Below are 24,219 nucleotides of genomic sequence, written 5' to 3' on the forward strand. Positions count from 1 at the left end.
TGACCTTCACGGTGCAGAATGATGTATGTGCACAGTTTGACACTAGAGGGATTTCACATTAAATATCACTAAATACGTCACCTTGAATCTGAGTTTAAGGCACGTCCGTATGAGATGTGACATCACAAACAGTGCAAGCCAATCGGGATCCACTATGCAATTCACTCATGTGTGACGTGGAAATGTGAAGGCTCCGTTGTACGAGCACTGAGAATGGACTTTACGGTGAAGAAGGAGACATCTTGTCAACTTTGTTCCGAGGTGGTGTTGTCAGATTGCTTTTTTGTTTTTTTTTTTTTTTTTTTTTTTTTTTTTTTTTTTTTTTTTTTTTGGGGGGGGTTCCAGCCAACTCTCCACTCCACACTTACAGTAGCAGTTGCAGTTGCAGATATCTGCAATTCAGAGGCTTAAACAAGGGGTCATTTGGTGTTTTTGCTTTAAGAATAAGTCAAATGATTATCATTAGTTGCACATATTTCTTTCTCTGTTTGATCAAGCCATCAATTAATCAGCTATTTTTTCAGCTCTAGATCTGACCAATGTTTTTAATGCATCTTACTCACATCATGAGGGACAGTATGTAACTATGGGAAACACTGCCATGTGTGTGACTAGTGAACTTTCACGTCATTAGACAACTCGAGGCAGTTGTGTGATTGCAAAGTAGGTTGCGTGAGGGTTAAAAAAATACTTTGCATGGTTAACACGGCACTATTTAGTTACATTAGCTTTTAATGCTTTGTACAATAGACTTAGCTGATGTGAGGCATCAATGTTTGTGTTTGTCGTATTATTTAGTGGATTATCCAAGGCAGACATAGAGTATAAGAGTTTTCGTGACATGAAATGACATGAGTGCCATCAGGCATCTTTTGGAAAATATTTGTGCCCTAACATTTGGCCTTGTGGGTGGTGATGGACTGCCTGGCTGTTAAGGGCAAGCTGATCAGTCTTCAGGACAAACACAGTTAGGAATCGACTTTCGGGTGTAAACAAATACTTTTTTTTTTCTTACTCCTGAGGTATTAACTGTCAGAACAGTCACCCAGAATTAGTGAATGTCCTTTGTCACCTGGACAGGTGAGTGACCCATTAATCTACTGTATGCCCATGATTTCATTGTACTTTTTCTTTCTTTCTCTCACTCTTTCCTCTCTCTGTCAGTCCTTTCTCTATCCTTTGGGGGTGTGTCTCATTGTATTCATTGCATTTAAGCTGCTTACTGTTCTCCCATCACCCATTCATCCCTGTGACTGTGCCACTGCCTTCTGATAGAGTGCTTATTCATATATTATTCATTTGATTGACTCCCTCTAATCGCCTCACAAGTGGCAGAAATTAATCATTCCAGAAATCCCATCATTTGCATTCTGTTCGCGGAGTTTTGGTGCCGGCATTTAAGGAATCTATGTTTTTTTGGGGTTTTTTTTTTTTTTGGTCTCATGAGGAGCAATGCATTTACCAGGGGACCCAGTTGGAAAGGTGTGGGCCAAATAGAGAGACACTGAGAGCAAAGGAGGGCCGCTTTGCTCACAGCTAGAAAAAATCAATGAGGCTGGATATTCACTACTCTGTGGTTTTTATGGTGGCCCATAAAAAACCCCATTGAAAAGTATATATGGCATGAGATGATTTCTCTGTGGGTGAAATTGGATTTAGCCCAGTGTAAAACGAAGAGTTTGGCCTTTTTTCATCTCGCTCTCTTTCTCTCTCTGTCTTTCACTCTCTCCCCCCTCACTCAACTCACCCACTCCATGACCATTAAACTCTGTAGGAAGAGAAACATATTTACATGTCTGAAAGCCAAGCTATCGCAGATACATGGGCGGGGGGGGGGGGGTCAGGCTGGGGCTGGGCTGGGCTTCAGAGTGGTCCAAGTAATTGGATCCTGCATTAATGGACACTTATATCAAAGAGGGAATGAAAGAAAGAGACAGCGTGAGAGAGAGAGGGAAAATGTGCTGGAGAAGGGGAATGAGAGCTATAGCAGCACCAGAGGTTTAAATTTATTTAGGAGATACTGTACTGTTACTGCAGAGGAAGTCATGTTTGACCTCTGTTTCGAACAGTGCTTACAAATTGATTACCGTGAGATTTGGTTCAAATTGTGAAGTTTTTGGTGGTAATCCAGAGTGGGCTTTCAGCCACTTAGCAACTGCATTTTAGAAACAACACAAACATGTGAGACAAAGACAGAGAGAGATAGAAATCTGGCTCCAGCCTATTACAATATGGATATTATTTGTAGATAAGATTTCGAACAGATCTCTCTCCATTACATATGAAGCTACAGCCAAGAGAGGCTTTTGCTTAGCTTATGCTGTGTCCATCTCATATCAGTTTCCAACTTGTAAATAGCGTTCACATCAACATTCAAGTACTAATTCCAACAAGAAAAAACAGAAATTTTTCTAATCGCTTTGATGTACCTCACTTGGAGCCAGAAAACCATAGCTGCATCAAATCAGCCAAAGTCCATCATATAAAATAATTAAACCCAACTTTAATTAATATTGCGCCGTTGTGCAATATAAGTCTTAACCTCTCAGTCCTTTATGCTGAGTAAATCAATGGCCGAATTCGTTAGGGGAAAAATGACAACCCAAATGTAATGGACTAATTTAATCCAAAGAAGACACTGAGTACTCTGCATCGCAGTTATTCTTGTGGACACAAATTAAAGCGAAGTTTCCCTGAGTTCATTTCCCTTCTGATAAACCGCCTCTTCTTTTGTTGAACTCACCACCACCTAGCCACCTCCTCGCTCCTCTCCATCCTTCAGTCCACCTTCAGAGGAACAAGTCTATCTAAACACAACCTTCATCATTATTTATGGAAACGTTTTCCGCAAATGATTATTTACTCCAAGCAGAGCATGTTATTCTGGAAGCTTCCAGGAAGACTTTTTTTTTTTTTTTTTTCTTTTCACCTTGAGCAACTAACAGGAAGGAAGATGGAATTCATGAATAATTTGCCGTTTTTAAAAAAAAATTACTTTTCATTAGTCATGGCTTTGTATTAGCTTTGATACTTTCAAAATTCCTTCGGACAACTCTTGAGTGGATTCTAGTTCAAGGCGTGAAAAACGCCCTGGTGACTGGTGATTGCAACACTGACAACAAAATCAATGCTTGTGACAACTTTGTTCCCCCTAAGGCCACATGTGTTTTTATTCATTCATTTATCGAGTGCCATCATTCGAGTTTTTTTTTTTTTTTTTTTTAAGTTACAGCGGGTCAACACAGTGGACACAAACAGCACCTCCAGTTAGAGAGAAAAAGTCCCAGCGAAAATCTTTTTCACCGACCGATGCTCTTCACCGTCACAGTGTAATTGCAATGCGGAGGGAAGCTTCTTGCGACAGAGCTACAGGCTTTGTAGCTCTGTAGCTCTTTGAATGAAAGAAGTGAAACCAAATGGATTGTGCCCCCTGACATCAAATACGATGGCATTTTGGAGTGGCCTGAGTCATCCTGAAAATACACGGTGGGCCTAGCCAAGACATGAAGTGACTATGGAATAAGCCGGTTAATAAAGGGAGAGAAAACAAAAACACCCTGTGTCTCAAAGGGGAAAGTGTGTATGTGTTGGAGGGCACACTAGAAAACACAGCCATGATTGCATATTCCTGCACTTTCAATAGGAGGTCCCCTGTCGCGTACAGGTAAGGCATGCAAAGTGCTTTTATACACATCTCACATGCACGCAGAGTGCTCTAGGTCCAATAGCAGAATAGGGGCAGAGGTGATAGCAGTGTGAGATAGCTTAGCCTCTGGTATTAAGGGGCCAAGAGGTCGCAGAATGAGATGATTACTAGCATGTTTGAGCGTGATGATTATTCCAGCCTCTCTGACCCACCGGGCTGTTGGTTCAAATCCCTCGCTTGATCGGAAGAGGTTACTGGAAGCACGCAAAATTGGCTCCCCTACCATTGCAGCTGTTGGCACCGGAGGACTGGGAGGGCAGACGGCGTTGGTGATGGACGGCAGGGTTGAAACAGGGGTTGATGGGATACGTGTCAGGTTGTTGTTCTGGTAGAGCGGCTAGTCGGAGCCTTCGGGCTATGTAGTCGTGACGGGGTAAATGAAGAAAAACAGAGCGGGCCGTCCTGACAAACAGATGGCGTCATTGGATGGTAATGTGCTCAAGCCAGTGTGGCCCTGACTGGCGGGGATTAGGCTGACACAGCAGCACGTTCACATCCCTGATCACTGCACACACACACACACACACACACACACTCTCCATGAAAAACACCCACCCCAGGGCCACATATCCAAATGGATGACATCAGCTTTCCCCTTAATCTCTCTATATCTCTGCCCTCTCTTTCTCTTCCCTCTTCTTCTTCTGCTCTCTTTATACCTTACCATTTGGCTGTGTGTGTGAGAGATGGTACGTTCTACAATGCAGAAGTCCTCTGTGGATTCAGAGAAAAAGCGGAGTAGCTGCAGAGAAAATGGAATGGCCAGCTTGTGTTTTCTATGATTTTTTCTTTTGGGGGGGGGCCTCTCCAGATTAAAATTGGGTTGGCGTGAACGCTCGCTCATCTGCTGCCTGTCAAGAGTCTCCTCCACAGCTCTGAATTATCATTAGGCTGTGTTTTTTTTTTCATTTTCATTTTCTTATCCTTATTCTTCTTTGTCGTCATTTCAACTTTCTCCTCCCCCCCTGCAAACACGACGGCTTAGATTCCTACGGAAGCTGAGATGCGGAGCAAGACCAAAAGCGAACTCTTTTAGCGGCCTGCTGGAGGAGCAAGAAGAAATAGCGGGAGGCTTGAGATGCGATGAAAGGGGACATTCACATCTTCCCACGAGAGACACAGAAACAAGGATAGAGGAGCTTCCCCTCATTCACTTCTCAATGATAACAGATATCATGATGACATCCCTGTGTAGGGGTAGGTTGTTTTTCCAGTGTTTTTAATTTATCTCGGCTGCGTGCTGTATAACATGTGTGGGATAGGCTTACAAATCCTTGCATATGAGTTACATCCTGAACGTCAGGCTGCCTTGTTGCGGCCAACTTTTAGGATTCACAACCACGTCCCAGATGTGTTTGATACAGCACTTAATCAATATGGAGAGCTTAAAATGACAAGCCGATCTGTCACCGTCGTGGACTCTGTAGTTGTCTCTGTAGTTTATCACTCTTTTAAGTGTTTGACTGCTGTGCATGGGCTCTAGGGTAACATCTGCACTGAGCTGAGGACCTGACATTCACGCAGCATCAGCAGATTAAGATCAAGGTGTTATTATTGACCATTAACTCGAGGATAAGATGTTTCTTATCCTCCTGCCTCATGATCTGCATCAGGATAATGTGCTGATATTTGTCTGATTAATCGTTTAGAAAATGATGAAAAAAAAAAAGCCCATCACAGGTTCTTTAAGCTGTACGCGATGCTTTTCAGTTCACTGATACTCAAAACTGAGAGGCTCGAATTAGCAAATATTTAGCATTTTTGCTTGAAAACAGACCAGTAGTCGTTGATCATAGTAATCGGTGATTCATTTTCTGTTCATGGACAGCCTTCTTGTTCCCGGTTGCTCTTCCTAACCTCATAGAGAACGTGACTGGATTCATATCATATTCATACGGCTTTAATCTCATGCTAAACATGTTCCAGAAGTGACATACAGAATAGCTCTTCCCAGTATAAATCAGTTCTTTCACAAGCTCACATTCTACTAAAAGCTCTCGAAAAAAAAATCACTCCATTTCATTTTACACACCTTCCTCTCTTGAGTCATCTTTGCATAAACAGAAGCTCCAGATATCTGTATACACTGGTTATGTAGTAATTAGCTAATTAAATCTATCCTGTGCAGCTTTTGACCACTAGTAGCACTACAGATGGATGTCTTTTTGAAAGCGTCCTCAGCTGGTGGTGGCAGAGATGTGCTAAGAAACCTAGCAGTCTGCCAATAAAGGCAGCGAAGAGGAAGACTGGAGTCAAGCAAACATGGGTGTAAATAATGCAGAATTTCAGCTTTGAGAAATGTTTTTATGAGGAGGGAAATGTTCTCGGTATGTTTGTTAAATCTAAAAGATGTAGACAATGCAGTTTGGTTGAAAACACTGAATGTAAACATAACTTTATTCGTTTACAAGAAAACTCTGCAGGGTACTTTTAACATAATCAGATTATATTATGTTTACTTGCAGTGATATCTTTGGTCATTTTCAACCTATAGGGTGACTAATACTGACTAATAATTTCGAAGCTCCATTTATTACTTATTCATACAACTTATGAAACTGTTGATACTAAAGTCACATCTTCTAAAACATTTTATAGAGTCACTCCTTTTGAAGTTGAAATTGCTGCTTGGTGTATTAATGTATCACATCAAATAACTGCATTAATACATTTTTCTAGCCTGTTTACTGGGAAGTCTGATCGCATTTTGACAGGGGTGTTACATTATCAGATGCTACAACCTGTCCTTACCTGATGTAGCTTGGCAGGATTTTGAGTCTTCTGCCCCAGCTTCACACTGGCATGGGTGTTTTTTATGAATTAGATTTCAAGCAGCCCTTCTTGATCTTCTTTCAAAAACTTGAAGCAACAGTGTCACTGTGATTTTTCCAAACTATTAGCATATTTGCAGCTTTGGAACTGTATTTGTAGCATCTATATATGATTGTTCTTTACCTACAGTCAATCATTACTTACAAATCAGGGGCAAATGCTCCTTTGGATATGTGAGCAACATTAATTCAGTTTTGAAAATGTCCATTGAGAGGTTTTCTTTATTTATTTATTTTTTTTGAAGAACAGATAGTGTTATTGCTGCATTTATCAGGCAGCAAGTGTTGGCTACTGTGTTTTGACAGGCAACAAGAAACAGTTGCGATGGAAAAATCATGCAAAGTGCTTTGCAGAGAACAAAACTCAAGTGACCCTTTACTTAGAGGAGACATGAATAAAAACGATTAATTAAATCTAGCGAAAGAAGTAAGTAGTTTTCTTGTAATCTCCACTTTTTTTCTGCTAGTCTGTCTCTTTAATGTCCATTAAAACTAATTATGAAAATTGCGGATTCAAAATGGCGATAGATCCCCTCCCAGACTGAGTACCACATAGTCAGTATTTGGTCTGCACTCTGTGGTGTCTTCGTGGTTTTTTTGTCCCATGTAGGGAAACAAATAGGCCAGGAGATTAATCCCTTTTAAAATACCAGCCTCCATGATGATTCTCCCTATGCATTCCCCTTTTAACCACCTCTTTATCTCTTTATCAGTCCTCTCCAGTCATTCTCCCCTCCTCTCTTCCCCCCTATGGGGGGAGGATGCAGTCATCAATATCTCTGGCTGTGTTGCAGGCAGTCCACCCAGCACCTCCTGGAGGGCAGAGCTATTAATGGAATTCAGGGGGGTGCGGCAGAGGGCCAATAGGCAGGGGAGTGTGGTTCAGTGCCTGGCTTACTCCAATCTATCCCATATTACTGGCTGTCCAATAAGCAGGAGAGCAACACAGTCACTCTCACTGAACTTGACTGAACTTGAATGAACCTAAAGCCTTATTAAGTAGGGCAGAAGGGGGAAAAAAAAAAAAAGAGTGATCTTTGGTCAAGAACCAAGAGGGAGGTTTTGTATCTGTGCTGTGCCAGGGAAGCAAAACATTCTCAGTCAATATGATTAGATTGCAAAGCAGTGGTATTAACTTTCATCACCAGATCAGTGAAAACAGCAGCCTCCTCTGCAATCCCTGCTCAATAGACTCTATTAATGCTTAAATTATATGTAATCAAAACTGCTCTAGATCATCAGTGAAAACAGTGAATAAGCACATCGCCACACTTGCCGTCCGTGTAGGCAAAGTGCAGCGAAAGCAGCTTTCGGTGGCGCGCTGCGGCGGTTCACTGTTCTCCATCAGGCCATTTTGCCCACGGGCGGCAGGCAGGCGCTGAATGGCAAACTAATCCATCCCTCTAATGCAACGGCATTACGGCTGCCCGTCACTTCCTAATTGGCTAATGGCGAGATTAGGGTGGTTACAATAGGCCGTGCTGACACTGTCTTGGCCAGTCATAACGGAGGGTTCGGGGTGAAAAGGGCAGGTCCAGCCTTATACGTCCGGCCTGGGCTATTGTTCACAACACTGGACTGTTATAACAGTACAGAAAGGGATGGTGTACACTGCTGGAGGCTAGAAGCTAGTTGACCCGTGCCCAACCTTAGACCCCTGTTCACCCTGATTACTGTATATATTCTTTTAAAGCCGCGTGACAAACAAAACATGACCAACATGGTCCGATGCACCTTTATTTTTTTCATAATAAAGACGGACCTCTCCCTCTGTATTACACTAAATGTAAAGAAGTTTAGGGGAAGCTACTCTTTTCCCCTTTCCTTAAAAGTCTGACTCAGGTGCTCGGATTTATGTTTGAGAATGATTTTCAAACTTCGACAGAACTGAGATTGTATGGCAGGGACTGCAACTCAATAGCCAGATGAAATTGCGATCACTCTGCGCGTATGAAATTTCTCTGCAGGAGAAAATGAAAGAAGAAAAGAGGGGAGACGAGTGCAGTTGATAGATGAACAGACTCACGTTTCTTTCTTGCAGTCTGTCACCTCACTGTGGCTGCTACCTGGACTACATATTTTCGCATGCACCACATAAAAACCAAGACAATTCATTCAAGAGAAGCACTCACTGAATGGCTGAAAAGACCTGTATTTTACTGCGTGTGGGAGTGTGTGTGTGTGTGTGTGTGTGTGTGTGTGTGTGTGTGTGTCTGTGTGTGTATTTTAAAGGAAGCTGATGGACACATTAATGTAGCGATGCCGACAAGCTGTTTAAAGTGCACGCCCACCAAAAGCTACAGCGTAACAGTAAAATATGCACAATGCTCTAGTTGTTTAATTAATGTAAGTATACTATGACTGACTGATCTCTACTAAATGCCAACACAGTGAAACCAGAAATCCTGTTAATCAAGATTTCGGAATTGCATGCTGCAATAAAAGTACGACTTTTCTTTTTCACTTGAATACAAGTGGCTTGTATTTTTCCTGGTGGGAAAACTCCTGCCAAGTGAGCGGCTTCCTCTGCAGTATTATTCCGTACACAGCTCCGTGCTCCACAGAGGTCAACGAGTCGCCGTGCTCTCAAGTCTAACCAGCTAATTAATTAACCTGTCAGTCACACATAAAAGGCAGGGAAAAACAGTAGGTATAATTGGTGTGGGACGAAACATTTGACGGCTGTTCAGAACCAAGCACACCACCAACACCGGCTCACAGTGGCCGTTCTAACAAGGTGATGTTTAGCCAGTGTGATATTCACCATGTTCACCGTCTTAGTTGTGGCGTGTTAGCACGCTAACGGGAGCATCGTTTAGTTTTAAAGGTATTTGGTCATAAACCAAAGTAGTGGACAAATTAAAATGTTGGCCTCACGAAGGCACTAGAGGAAAAATCAGCGGATCAGCAAAGCTATTACAATTCATCGTGAATATCTGAAATAAATTTCAAGGCAATCCATCCAGTAGTTGTCAAGACAATTGTTATTTCTTATAGCCTAGATGTATTCGAATCCTGTGCTGTCATGACCAAATACAGCTGTTCCCTGTTCTGAGAAAGCGATGGTGTCATATCTTACAAAACCTCGACCTGAGAGAGACGCGGCACATTCTGTCCAACTTCTTCCTCAGACTTTCTCACTTTCTTAATTTTCCCCCTGAAATGTCACACTTTTTTCTTTCAACCTGTGAAAGTGCACTTATATCATATCTCTCCTTATTGAACACGCCACTATGTCTCTTATTTTCTGCCTCTCCGTCTGTATTTTGTAAAAGGACATTAAACTGTTACAGTTTATAATCAGCATATAACAAAGGCATTAGAGAATAAAGTTTGTTTCACTTCTGATATTTTTCTTTTGTTGTGATTTTTTTCTTATTTTCCACCTTGCAAAGTCACTATATGGAAAAGATTAGCTTGAATGCTCATGGTATAATCATTTCCTCGAGGTCTTTATACACGCTCTGACTCCCTGTCATGACTACACAGTAGAGTCTGTCTCTCTAGAGGCCAGTGTTTCTGCTTCCCAGATCCATGCTGAGCGTTTTCATATTGCCTACAGTCATCACAGCTTCAAATTGTGCTCAGGTGACACACTCTTTACTATGCAATGTGCAAATGTGAAGCCGAACGCAGATGTCATGGATTTAATACAGTGTGTTTTACTAACATACGCATAGTGTAGAGCTACACTACCGGCCGAAAGTTTTAGAACAGCCCAATTTTTTCAGCTGTTACTGAAATTTATCCTGTGTAATGTCTCAGTGTTTCTGAAATGAAAGCATAGAACTCATCCAGCAGCCGAACACACTTGTGCCGTTCTTTCTACAATGGAAAGGAAGCATTGTTCGGAAAGTTCGTCCCAACACTGGTGCAGAAGTTCCCACAAATGTGTTGCACTTGTAGTTTGCTGTGCTTTCGCTCTCTGTCCAGTTCATCCCAGACCAGCTCCGTGGGGTGTAAGTCTGGAGACCGTGCTGGGTCTTCCACCATGTGACTCCACCGTCTTGTTCTTTTCTTCTACTGCTTTGGGTCATTGTCTTGCTGTAGGATGAACCCCCGACCAACCTGTCTCGCTTCCTCTTCCTCTTGCCTCTCTCGCAACACTGTGAGAGCAATATGCAGTGCTACTTCCTGCAGTACAGTGTAGTCCTGATAATGCATCAGAGAATGTAGTAACACAGTTTGTTCCAACACTGCCTTTGTACAGACAGATGGTTTGTAAGTCATCAATAAAAGTTGGGGCACCTGTCTGAATTGTTTGCACTAACTTTCAAGGCTTAATTTGCTTGTATTGCTGAAGGAGAGCTGTATTTTAACCAATTAGTTAATCCCTGAAAAGGACTGTTTTCTATTAATTTGACACGATTTTTTGTTTGATTTATTGGTTTTTTTTACCCTGGGCAGTCTACCACTTACCTTTGTACCAATTAAGGTTAATCACTGGATTTAAACTACTTAAATTTAAATAAAAACTGGGCAAATGCGGGTGCTCTAAAACTTTTGACCAGTAGTAGGTAGGTTAACGTAATCCGGAGGAGCACTAGTCCCAGTATGAAACCACTACAGGTGTGTGCTGTGACCAGAGCAGCCAGTAATGGTGCTCAGCTGCACAAGTGAGAGTTGAACTGGCAGCCGGCGGTTGCGGACTTCAATCTGGCTGGAGGACGTACTGGAGTACAGCAGGGTGGCCGTGGGCTGTAGGAGCCCCAGCCCACGCTGCAACTTTAGCTGCTCTCTCATCCATTACATGCGCTGCCTCTTTTCAAACACCCCCTTTTCAGCCTGTGCCCACGACTACTACCACAATCTCAGTAGCTATTATAAGTGCTCCCCTTTCCCCTTTTCGTGCTACCTCTCTGTCTTGTTTCGTGTCCTGCATCCCAGGAGAACAAAGGATTCCCTTAGATATTTCTTACACAGTAGCAATAAGAGACAAATGTCCTGTTGTTTATTTGTTCACTATTCACTGCCATGATCTGTTTGTCTTACACTGTTGTCCTACGAGACCGTTAGAAGCCGCAGTGTCAAGTCTAAAGGTGGATTTATGCTGTTGTTCAATAGTGCATGGGAGTTCTGCTGTAGATGCCTCGAGTGTAGGAATTGATTCATAGTTCATGTTGGATTTCATCTGTTTATAGCACCGCAGCACTGTGTCATGCATTGTTGTATCACGAGAAAAGAGGTGATAAGGGAACAACAGCAAAAAAAAAAAATTCTATAAGAAGTAGAATGTCCGAGAATTTTATTTGATCATTTATGTCTATGTTTTTGTGCATCCTTAAGATTTCAGTGGTGGTTGATTTGGCGAGTCCCAGTGTTCAGGTCAAAGTGACACATGTATCAATCAATGGATGCAGGAAACAGACTTTGAGCAGCCGCTCTGTTTTCTTTTCACTAGTTGTTCAGCCATGACAGATACGATTTCTTCTTTATAAATCGCTGCAATAATATACTTGTACTGACAGAAATGTGACTCCTCCTCAAAATAACCAGCACACACATGATGATGCGTCCAAATTAGTCACAGTGTGTGTGTGTGTGTGTGTGTGTGCACCAGCTCTCGTCTTCTGAATTTCGTCCAGAACATGCCTGTATCGTTTTCTGCAAATCTCCGCTATTGCATATGCGTGTCATTTGAATCCAGCGTGGAAAATGGCAGACCCCACCACTGACAATGCAAACTACCATATAGAGTGGTAACTAATGAGTACAGATAAGATTTCTTTGCTATAGCAGAGTAAATACCAGGCATAAATAGTAGAAAAAATTTAGATTCTATATGATGAAAATCTTTATGATTATAACTTTAAAGCTTTTGAGGGACTGATGTTTCCATGATATTGAGAGCATTGGCTGTTGATATGTGTTGATGTTTTCTCTTATAAAGAGTTTAGGCCTGTGACACACCTGGGATTTATTAGCTTGAAACTGCTAATATGCCTCTGTTATTTTTATTTAATTTTTTTGAGTAACTATTCATATATGATTTTTACAGTTTTTTAAGTAATCATGTATGAATTCTTTGATGTTTACATCCAAGTACTGTATGTCTAGTGTTACTGAAAATGTGAGGATTATTAAGCCTTTCTCCAACTTCCTTGAAAGTTACTTCACTATCAACAATCTCCACTGACATCAGAGATTTTTAGAAGAGAAACAGTCCAAGCTGTCCAATTACAGTTTCCACGGTATCTATGTAGCCACTATAGCCCTAATGTGGTTACTTTTTTTTGAGGAGGTGCCCATAAGCTCCAGCATGCTGAGGCTCCATGGCTCCACCAAAACTTCCTCACATACAATTGTAAATCCGGCTTGATACTGAATATGATCGAGTTCATATAGTGAGGTCCATCTCTCTTACTTTATTCCTCTGTCTCATCCTCTCTCACAAACTAAACAGGAACTTGGGGGAGGGAAAGGATGTCTGTTCACAAAAACAACAGTACCCGTCTTTACTAAGAGCTACCCACGCTCCTGAATCGAACCCAAACCCAGAAACACACCTGAGTGGATTTGAGAATCCAGGCTCCTGTAGGCTGACATATGATGGACACAGTTCAACCTTAATGAGTTTCCCAATTTTTAGCAATCGAGGCATTGAAAATAATGATTATACAGCTTCCTGAAACCATCCAACATCATTATATCTGCGCCTCGGAAAGGTCGTACTATAGGATATAGACTGACATACAAATGATTGAAAATCAAGAGGCACTGTGGTTGCCTCTTTTCAGATATTGTCACCTGAGAGAAGTACCCACCAGAAGATGCTGCTAAATATAGTTCTGCAACATCAAAGGTCCCCTTTGAAATGTGTGTGTGTGTGTGTGTGTGTGTGTGTGTGTGTGTGTGTGTGTGTGTGTGTGTGTGTGTGTGTGTGTTTGTGCTGCTCAGTCAGTAGCTCTGCCTGTGAGGGAGGCTAATCTGGCGGGTACACAAGCCCCCGTGCAGACAGACACAATCAAGAATTTCTCCACTGGAGGTGTGACACAAAAAACACACACGCTGACATATCCACTCACGCAGCTTTTCCAGCAAATAACACTGTTCCCTGCTGCTCATTTGCTTTTATAAACTCTTACAAGTTACTCTGTCAGCAGGTTTCAGTTGGATGTTTCAGCTCCGAGGGTTGTCAGCATTTCCGTTGGGAGGTCTGTGCACAGAGGGTTCCAATTCATTCCATGTGATAGTCATGTTTGACAACTTGATTGCTTGAGAAAGAAAATGACTCTTCTGACTGAATCTTCTTACAAACAAAAAAACAGAGCGCAGTCCCCGTCAGACGAGCGGATCATAAAGCCTTTTGTGCGTTTAGTTTCTCCGTTTAGGGACCCAATTAATCAATATATTAACAAGACAACATTGCAAAGAGTTGGCAAGCAGCTTACTGCCCCTCATTTGGATTCATTTTCTATTCATTACATTGTTTGATGATGTCTGGAGAAAGCTGAAACCATATATTTGGACTAGAGTTGTGATTAAAGGTATTTTGCTGTTCGCCCACAAAGACCTCTTCAGTTCAGAAACATTTAGATTTAAGAGTTTACTTTTGGTTTTTTTTTTTGGTTATTATATTTATTTCTATTATTACTTTACGCCTTTACTTGATGGCTACGGTCGAGAGATCACAGGATATAAGGGGAGAGAAAAATGGGGAATGACAGTTCATGGTCAGTGCCTTAATCTTAGGCCAACAATTCAAAAAATGTCCGTTGGATAATGATTCTTCAGTTAACAACTACAGGACTCTTTTAGGATAAATTCTCAGAAGCTGCAAACTTGAATCCAAGTCTCTGAAATAGAGTTTTGATTCAGGACGTGTTTCGTTCGCCTTTTTCTTCACTTTAGAACTAAAGCAGCCTTTTTAGACGGACATTAAACATCTTCTGGTCCAGTGATGCGATTTGAGCTTTCTATAGACATTGATCTACCTGGATGACTGAAATGAACACCCTCAGATAATACCGTTTGTTGTTGGGGATGGTGAGCAGCATCATGACACGATGATCTAAAAGATGCCACATCAAAGACAGAGACCCTATTTAGTTTAGCTTTCCATATTCCCAATGTGAGGCTGATCTAATACAGGTGATAAGAGTTAAGGCCGTGGTATACAAAAAATTAACTCGTTCATATGACGTGTTTGTTTTCTCCCACGTCTGACGGCAAAGATGTTTGCACCTGCACAGCAATTGCCACGTAAAGCGCACGTGGTTTTGTCGGATTGTCGGTTCCAGAAAGTTGCAGAAATTAACAGAGGCAGTCACCCCTGTTCCCAAGTTGGAAAGGTGCTGTTTAACAATCCAACAAGAAACTTAAGTTGGAATCATGCTTCAGCTACGACGTGAGACGAGCGTCTCTGCAAACACACACAGAAAAGGATGTTATTGGTAACCACAGGTTGCAGTCAAGTCAGTTCACTGCAAGCAAGCTAAACTGTACACTATTCCTGTCAGGAGGTGGGTCTGCAACAAAGAGTTAACGTTACACAAATTTTACATAGAAATATAAAGGAAAAGCAATGCAAACATTTCCTCCTGTTCATGTTCCCATTCCTTTTCTTCTCATTTTTGAAGCGAACCAAAGAGAAGGAACAATTTCATCCTCTCTGCTCTTAAGTGTACCTATTTTTTTTTTTTCCCCAGTGGATAGTCCTCAGTCCAGTTCATTTCACAGATTAATCATATTTGTGTAGTTAAAAGTGTCATAACGGTGCTAACGGAAATTAAAACCTCCATACTCCTGGCTCTCCCTGCACGACACAGAAACCTTTGACAGGCATTTTTCCAACCTTGTGTAGTGATGCAGCAGTGATGCCAGTTGGCCTTTTAAAAAGTCAAATCACACCACACCACCTACCAGGGGTGATCAGTGGCACAGTTGTTCCCCTGCTAACTTTAAAAACGCATGGATGGATACTTTACATTCCTGAGTGAGGGTCTAATAAGTGTGTTTTACAGACTCCCCTTTTAGTGTGAACAACCCTCGCTCGGATACGGAAACCCATTCAACACCTCAGGGGTAGAGTGCCTGCACGTTATCACAGCCTGGATCAGCTTTAACAAGTCTAATTAGCACACGGGGATGACAGTGTTTAGGGGGTCATTTGTACCTCAGTTTAACATCATAAAAACTTTGACACGCATTGTTATAGTAACTGGAGGACGGATGATCGTTGTGTCGGTGAACTTGACTTAAAATGCTGCTAATACGGGGTAAAATGTTTTCGTCACTCCTGCGTTGCAGTCAGCTGGCAATACTGCGGCGCCAGTCAGGGAGTCCTTGACAGGCTGTCAGCTCCATGCAAATTGACTTGATTTCTCTTCTTGGTGTCCAAATTGCATCACTTAGCTCCTGAAATGGTACACCCCCCGATGCACTCTGCTCAAACATTCGGTCTCAGCTGTGCACGAAGGAAAAGGACAAATGGGAATAAAGAGGGGCACTTAGTGAATAGAGCTGGGCCAGGGTCAGTGTGTTTCAGCTGTGGTATGTTGTGATCTTTTCTAAAACACTTGCAAAGACCACTTAGTCTCCTCTCATTCAGCGGTGAGGAGGCGTTCACAGCCTCAATGGCTCTAACTCTTCTCACTTATCTCCTGCAGGCACAACCAGGCAGCCCAAGGAAGGAGAAGTCCCAGGGGTGGATTATAATTTCGTGACTGTTGACCGGTTTATGGAATTGGAGAAAAGTGGAGCCCTGCTAGAGAGCGGAACATATGAAGGTAAGGATTTAGTTAAGTCATGCTTAACAACGCGTGTGATTGTGGTTATTTCTCTTTGTTATATTTCCGAATTCTTATGGAATTTATGCGTCAGTAGGGCACGCAAGGCATTTTTTTCTCTGTGTCAGACTGACAGCAGTTTGAATGAATGCTGAGACGGAGCTCATCACTCCATGTCCACATGCTGCACACACACACACACACACACACACACACACACACACACACACTCACAAGTATGCTTCCACCAATCCATCTTTTGGCTCTGCGTAGACAAGAGTGTCATCAGTCATGAAGAACACTGAGAAGATTCTTTAAATTCTGAATGAAGAGAAGCCAGCACACGCGTGTGCACACACACACATACACACACATATATCCGTGCAGTACCTTATCGTTGGCTCTCTCTTGGCTCAGTCCTTGAGTCTGAGCTGCAGTGGCTCTTCAGTTGACTAATCAAAACAAACAGACACTCTCTATCCCCACTCTCCTGTGGTCAGCCAGACCCGAGGCTCGGATTTTAAACCACTCGAAAAACGCCTCTCCTGGTTTGCCCGGAAACCTCCAACTCTCAGGAGACCCCTGCCATTATATAGATAACACATAGCAGCTAACTTTCTTCTCTCCCACCTGACTCCGGTCTCTGTCGGGCCTACCACCACTATAGGAAGGAGAAAAAAAATTGCAGATGGCCAATTTAACGGTCAGTTGCCAAAAGCAATGTTAGATCCAGTCACTGATGGGAGCTGCTTTCCACAGGGTGAGGGAGATGGAGTTTCTTCTGCGTGGTCACTCGGCCATCACCCAGCGCTTTATATATTTTAATAAGTAAATGGACAATTAAATGTGGAATAAAAGGAAAAGGGGTGAAAATTAACAGGAACACTGTAGTGAGGATGGGCTGGTTGTTAGGGCAGCGCAGAGGTTTGAGTTGTTATTAGAGAGAACACTGTAGGAAGTTCTCACGTTCACTTCCTGCTACAAGTCACCTCGAGAAAGACAATGAACTCCTGACATCTCACTGTTAGTAAATCTGTGTTCATTCAAATACCTGTAATTTTAAGACGTAAATTGATTCGTAAATTGGGGGGAACTGCTAGTTCAGGAATTATTTTTTTCCGTGCTGCATTCCCAGCGGAGAACACCAGATTTTGTCCACCTGTCTCTGGACTCTCTCTGCGTTCCAGGTGGAGCACTGTTGGTCCTCGTCAAAGTGTTCGTGTTGACAAGTTGTACCCATTTTACTCTAAAATAAAAAACTGGGGAAAAATCTCAGTTGGAAAAATAAAAACATAATTTGCAAGCTGGATTTAACAATGAAATACAAACGTGGACTTTGGCTGCAGTTCCCCATTTACTGTGCAAGCAACAGAATTTTAAGCTTGGTAATAGGATGGGTTTTTTTTTACCAGTGCACATTGGGAAACAGTGTTGACTCTTCAGTTTTTATGTAGGTGGTCTTACAACATTTTATCGAAGAAGCAGATATTTTCCAACACAGTTACTCATCTTTTGTACTGCTAATTAGAACGGTTGTTTTATCCCCACTCAAGCCCAATATATAGCCTAGTATTGTCTACAGACTCCGGCCGATCGATCAGTCAGGCTAATATATCAGCCGATAATGCTGATAGCTACATATATGACAGCTGAATAGTAAAAAAAAAAAAAAATTTGCAAAGAAATGCCAAAGTTATGTTTGTAGGTAACTGAAAAAGAGTGTCTCTATTACAGAGTTTTTCAAGCAGGGACCCGGACAAATTTACCTTTTAACTCTAAAATGCACTGCTTAGTTGATACAGTATCTTGGTCACAATTCTTCTCTAACCAAATTCAAGGCATTCCTATTAACAATGTTTGTGTCATGTATTTAAAGAGAAAAAACCAAACAAATATCAGTCAGTATTACATGATCAGATTTTTCATAAACTGTCAAATGTTAAAGAAGAATCTGGTGTATTTCAAGCTGTAAAACCGTAGGAGGCTCCCACAGATTGCCCGATATAGGTTGTTCTGCACAAGTTCTCATTTCCCCGAATCTCAACAACGGAAGTGGTTTGCATGACCCACAGTGGCCAAATTTACCAGGAATACGACTGGTTGAAATATACTGTAATTGTCCTTAATGTCGGTATCTGCCTCAAATATGTTTCCCTTTCACATTTTCTTTTGTAAAATACAAAACCATCAAACAATATATGATGATCTTGGCTCTAAATGCTTGCAAATGCTCATTTTAATCATACTTTTGCTTACCTTTCGGATGTCTCTTCTCTCCAAGAATTTGTTGTGGGAATTAGTTAATAGAGGCTTTCATTTCTTTTTCTCTTTCTTAAGACAGTTCTATCAGCATTTAGGTGTGACGCTAGACTGAAATCAGTGCGGCTGTCTGATGTGACAGCAATTCCCCCACTTACTCAAACTTCAAAGTCCAGGTTTCTGTGATGCTGCAGGTTATTTAAATTCACACGTGAAGCATACTTTCTTCTCAGAGGCAAATCTTCAGCTCGTTAAGGCTCCAGGATTTGTGTCTCTGCTTCGGGGGTTCTAATCCCGACAGTCCCCATAATCTTTTTACAGCTACTCTCCTCCATTTTTTATTGCAGCCTCCGTGTTTTCCGGAACGTCCAGAAGGTCTTTCCGAATCAGAAGGAGACGCCAACTTATGGCTTTTTAAATCTCCTTGGCTATTCTTCTTGTTCTCCGACAGTCAGTGCTGGAGTTTGTCTCCAGTGCTCGAGCCTAGTGCATTAAACTAATCTGTATGGATTTTCACACACGTCGTTTTCTAATGTCTGATCGTTATGCCAGGAACACTTGAGGAATTGAGGAGATAGCTATGAGCTAATCTAATAGCAACCCTTATGTGAACTACCTCAGACCTGAACTATGGCGGATGTCCTTCTCTGGAGACTGACTCTGTGCCATGCCTGTAACCACAAAGATCTTCAGCTGTCTCTCAAGCACGGATTTAAAGCCTCAGAGGCAAGTGGTGTCTGATCTTTTTTTTAAAAAAAGGGAAAGTCTCTCAGACTTTGGACCAACATGATTCGACATCTCACTCCAGTATCTCTATTTTAAGTACAAAAATACTTGCTGTTGTTATGTTAAAACCTTCTTCCAAATGTCAAATTTTCAGAAGTTAAAAATAACAGTCTAGTGTTCAGCTTGACAACAATATCTTCTGCAGTTATTTCACTTGGCTTTGAAATTTTTTTTTCACAAGTCTTGTATACTTTCCTCAGGCCCCAGAGGAGCGTGTAACCTTACAATTTGAAGGATTGGCTCACCCCTAAAACACACAACCTCCCACTTAACCCCATGCAGATAAAATCAGTCTTATTTGCTCCATTTTTGAGATATCCACTGCTGAGATTTCTTCTGCCATTGCAGTATAATATATATGAATGGAATTTTGTTTGTTTCACTCAAAGCATTGATAATGACATTTAAAAAGCTCAACACTTAAATATCATTCCAGGAACAATCTCTGAGTTATCCACACATTCAATTGGCAGCCCGTTTTCACCATTTTCTACCTTTGGATCAGATAAGTCCCTAAAAGAAAATCTTGACAGTGACCTTCAAGTAAAAGAAAATCTAATCCCAAAACATGAAGTTATGAGGGTTTCACAATGACTGATGGAGACTGTCGGAAGAACTCGGCTGCTGCCAGCAGGCAAACTGAAGGACGGGGAAAATGTGAAGTCAACATTGAAGACCGTGGCAGGGCCTGTTGAGTTAGAGCCAAGTGAAAAACTGCAGTTCGCAGAGGTGGGTAGTTGGCTCCGACCCGAGACCAAAATTTACAGAGAGATACGGCTGAATATTCAATCCAAGCCATGCAGAAATGCACAGTCATAGAGTGTATCGGGAAAATCCGGGCATGGTCTGTTAAGTGGCCAATGGGCAGATGAGAAGATGGACAAGTTTGGCATCAACAACTATCCCCCAAAACTGGGTGAAATTAGTTCAGGATGAGGTGTGTGCCTGTCAAAGTGTCTCTTTTTTTCTTTTCTTTTTTTTGCAAATATGTGTTGCTTTGTCCCAGGTCTTATAACTTGTAATATTGTAAGACATGACGCGATGTGGGGACCCCAGCTTGTGTGTTCATGGAAACAACTGGCTTCGATAAGGAAAAGAATGTCAGGGGCATGGAACACCTCATCCTCCCCGTGGCGGCTGAAGTGGTGTCATGAACCTCTTTCAACCCACTGTTCCCACTTCTCTCACCCTTACTATTTTTACTCTGTCGGCATTTTTGCTTTGTATTTGCTCTCTTTTTCTTCACTCTTTCACTCCTTCTCAGTCTCTTTACATTTACATTATGTGCATTGAATTTAGCTTTATTGCTGTGTTTTCCTTATGAAAATTAAACAGAAATGTAGATTTTGTTAAAAAATCGTGTATGTTCTTGTTCCCTCTTGCGATTGTCAAGCATTTCTTCTCTGACTAGTTAAACATTAGAATAAAGAAAACGAGCCATGTTAATGTGACGCTGTCCTCAGCCACAGTGCTGCTTTGAATTAAATGCTAATATCAGTGTGCTAACGTGCGTGAAGGAAAAGTTGATTTATCATTTATTCACTTTTGGTGATGTTCCTATAGAAGTTTCAAGTCTCTATAAGGGGCCTTAGACAGATGTTTTATGAGTCCAGGGGGGCCTGCCTATGGAGCAGCCTGTTGCCTTACCATAAATGGAAATAAGCCAAGCTATGATGTGTCTGAGCTTCAGTTTATGGCCAGTGCATGGGCAGCGCGTGAACATTATATATGTTTATATCTTATTGGATGATGTGTTTGCATTGAAGTAAAGACAACCAATTGGGACTAAGTTCTTTGTCTCAATGAACGCTATAAAGATGATTGTAAGACTCTTTCTATTGAGAGACTCTCCTTTGACTCCTTGTGATAAAGTTTGTTTGTCTCCTATATTGTAACTTACAATATATTTCACCATAGCTCTATCAGTGTTTTGTGTGTTTAATTGTGTTCAGAGTATTCTGTAGAAAATCTTCCACAACAGATGTTAATGTTAAGCAGGTATAATGTTTACCATGTTCAACATCTCAGTTTTAGGCTAATGAGAATGTGATTAGTTTTGTGGGTATTTGTAGTGGAAAAAATAGTAATTTTTGACCACTGATGATGTCCAACGATCAATAAGATGATTACAATTCATCCTCTAGGTACCTTGAATATCTGATGCAAATTTCATGGCAATCCATCCAGTAGTTGTCAAGTAGTTGTCAAAATTTCACTCAAAACCAAAAATCTCCACCTCATTGTGCCACTCAAGGAAAACTCAAGGGATTAACAAAGTCATAAAGATTCAATCCTCTGGGGACCATGAAAATATGTACTGATTTTTCATGGCAATCCTATGAAAACTTGTTAAGATATTTAAGTCTTGACGACAGACAAACAGTCATCGTCATCCCTACTGCCATGCTCCTTGTACAGCTTAAAATACAAGATGTAAGTATTTAGCGTAAAAACGACTTTGGTCTCAATGTCTCCCACCTCTTCCTCCCCTATGTTCCAGACAACTTTTACGGCACCCCGAAGCCTCCAGCTGAGCCCAGCGCTCTGCTTCTAAATGTAACGGACCAGCTGCTGCCGGGCGCCAGACCCAGCTCTGAGGGCAAGAGGAAGCGTAATAAGTCAGTCAGCAACATGGAGAAAGCCAGCATCGAGCCCCCCGAGGAGGAGGAGGAGGAGAGACCCGTCGTCAACGGCAATGGCGTTGCCATCACCCCAGGTCAGCCCCGACAACGACCCTCAGACGCAGAGGCAGAGGTCACTTGAACCAAAAGCCCGGTCAGGACAGCTAGGTTGGAGGTCACGCTCTGGGTCAGGCTGGAGTCATAGGAATGGTCTCTTCTATAGGGGTTGCCTAGCAACAGAGACAGTAACATTGCTTTTACACGGATTTCTTTGACAGTTATTTTACACTATGTAATCTTTTAATTGGTTAAGTAAATATCTTTTTGTGCAATTCAGTGACCTGATACGTAAAAGTGTACATTATAAGTCAGTTTCACTGTCAGCGATTACCTCTGCAATCCAAACTGTCTATGATTAAAGCATTAGTTCCGTTGCTGCCTAGAATTTGATATAATTTATGAGGTATCATTATTAAGCACTGTCTCAGCCCAAGTAGCCAGAGGGCATACACATGTACATCAGGAGCCTGCAGCAAATATATTTTTATTAAGTGTTTTCTCTCACTCTGAATCAGCCCTGTCCAAAGCAGTGTCATCTTCTCTCTAAATTCTTAAAATAGGCGTGACATTTTACATAGCAAACAACAAGGCCAAACCTCTTGAGGCTGTTCCTATTCATGAAATAGCGTACAATGAAATTTCCTTATATTGGCCTCAACAGCAGCATTCAGAATAAGGTCCCGACTAAGAACCATCAGAACGTGCCTTCTGTTGTGTGCATTGTATAGATATCCAAATATGCACATACACTCAAACACGCGTACACATTCTTACACACACAGGAGCCCTTTTGAATGCATCCCATGATCACATGAAAGGACAATCATAAAAGAGGCATTATGAGTTTGATTTTTGTGATTCCAAATCGAAAACCATGCTTGGGTCCTGTGACTTTCAAAGCTGGTTTCATGGCCTCAGGATAGCCAAGTCTCTCACAGCACGGCTCCAGTCGTAACAGCACGAAAATTGAAAGAGTTCGGTCCGTCATTCCAGTTAGAGCCTGCGGTTACTTTTTGTACATTATTACTATTTTTTAGACGTTTGTACAGCTTTTAAAGCACTGTGGTGTTTTGACAAAAGAAGTTTGGTAAAAGGATGAGATTTTGGTTTTCCTACCGCAAGGAACTGAAACAAGGTAGGATTCTTAATTTGCGAGAGAAATACATCTCTACAAAAGTTTCTCGGATGGAATATTGCATCCTGTAGACTAATAATGACAATAAAATGTCATTTTCCTAACATCCTTAATTGCTTTACAGAATAAGCGGAAAGAAAAAAAGACAAAATTCTAAATTAAATGCAAGGAATGAAAAAGTAATGTATGCTGTAAATGTAAAAATAAAACAAAATGTCAGCTTTAGATGAATATATAACAATAACAAAAATGTATATACATTATACAGCACCTATCTTAATGTTTACAAAGTGCTGTATGGGATAAGAGTCATAAAATAACAAATTTAATTGTAGGAAATCAGATAGAAAAGAAGCGATATCATAAATGTAAAAGTAAAACAGAGAGGTAGAGATAAAAGTATCTAAGTGAAAGTAATTAAAAGGCACAACCAAGATAGCATCAAATTACATTAAACCCAGTTTATAAAATTCAGGTTTTTGGAGGTTATTTAACTTTTGTGTTCTTTTGACATTGGCATTATTTGGGGGGCCAATGCTGTATGTGTAACAATGATAATAAAAATAATTGCAATACCAATAGATTTTTAATTTAATTTTTTTATTCTTTTCGTCTGACCTTATTAAAACTAAATATTTAAAAAGTATTGGAAAAATGAACACTTCACTTTGCAACAAACTGAGACTGAACATTTGATGAAGGTGACGTTACATATGTTTGGGGTCACATAGACCTCAAAGAGGTCTAACTCCCTGTTTGACCCCGAAGAACAAACTTAACTCCTAGACTTATTTGGGATTTGGGAGGAGTAGTGCATGTAAAAGTTTTGTCAACAGTAACCAAAGATATAGAGCATATGAAAATCCATTGTATTTAACAATTTTTTATAACTTAGGTCTCCAAACAGCAGTAATTCTCATACAATTAGGGAACGTCCTGACTTATCAAGGTGATAAAACAATGTCAAGTATGTTTTTGAGCTTTTAAGAGGGCCTGGGGTCCCCAGGAGCCCAAACAGACCTCCTCAGGTCTCTTATTCCGAAGCCCTCACAGTCCTAATTGCAACGATACAATCACCTCAAGTCATTAAACT

The 24,219-nt window shown here is 41.3% G+C and overlaps 1 protein-coding gene across 15 annotated transcripts in view; it reads left to right on the forward strand.

Moving 5' to 3' along the window:
• magi2a (membrane associated guanylate kinase, WW and PDZ domain containing 2a) overlaps positions 1-24,219 on the forward strand; it is a 206,413-nt gene that overhangs the window by 111,806 nt on the left and 70,388 nt on the right. For all 15 annotated transcript variants that reach the window (XR_005708722.1, XM_040142883.1, XM_040142890.1 and 12 more), the window contains exons 3-4: positions 16,146-16,265; positions 21,811-22,026. Coding sequence is in view for 14 of the 15 variants with exons in the window: in XM_040142883.1 (XP_039998817.1) it covers positions 16,146-16,265; positions 21,811-22,026 (336 nt within the window). In the remaining variant the exon portion in view is untranslated. The remainder of the gene's footprint in view (positions 1-16,145; positions 16,266-21,810; positions 22,027-24,219) is intronic.

Source organism: Xiphias gladius, chromosome 2 (genome assembly GCF_016859285.1).
Source record: "Xiphias gladius isolate SHS-SW01 ecotype Sanya breed wild chromosome 2, ASM1685928v1, whole genome shotgun sequence".
In the NCBI taxonomy this organism is placed as follows: Eukaryota; Metazoa; Chordata; class Actinopteri; order Istiophoriformes; family Xiphiidae; genus Xiphias; species Xiphias gladius.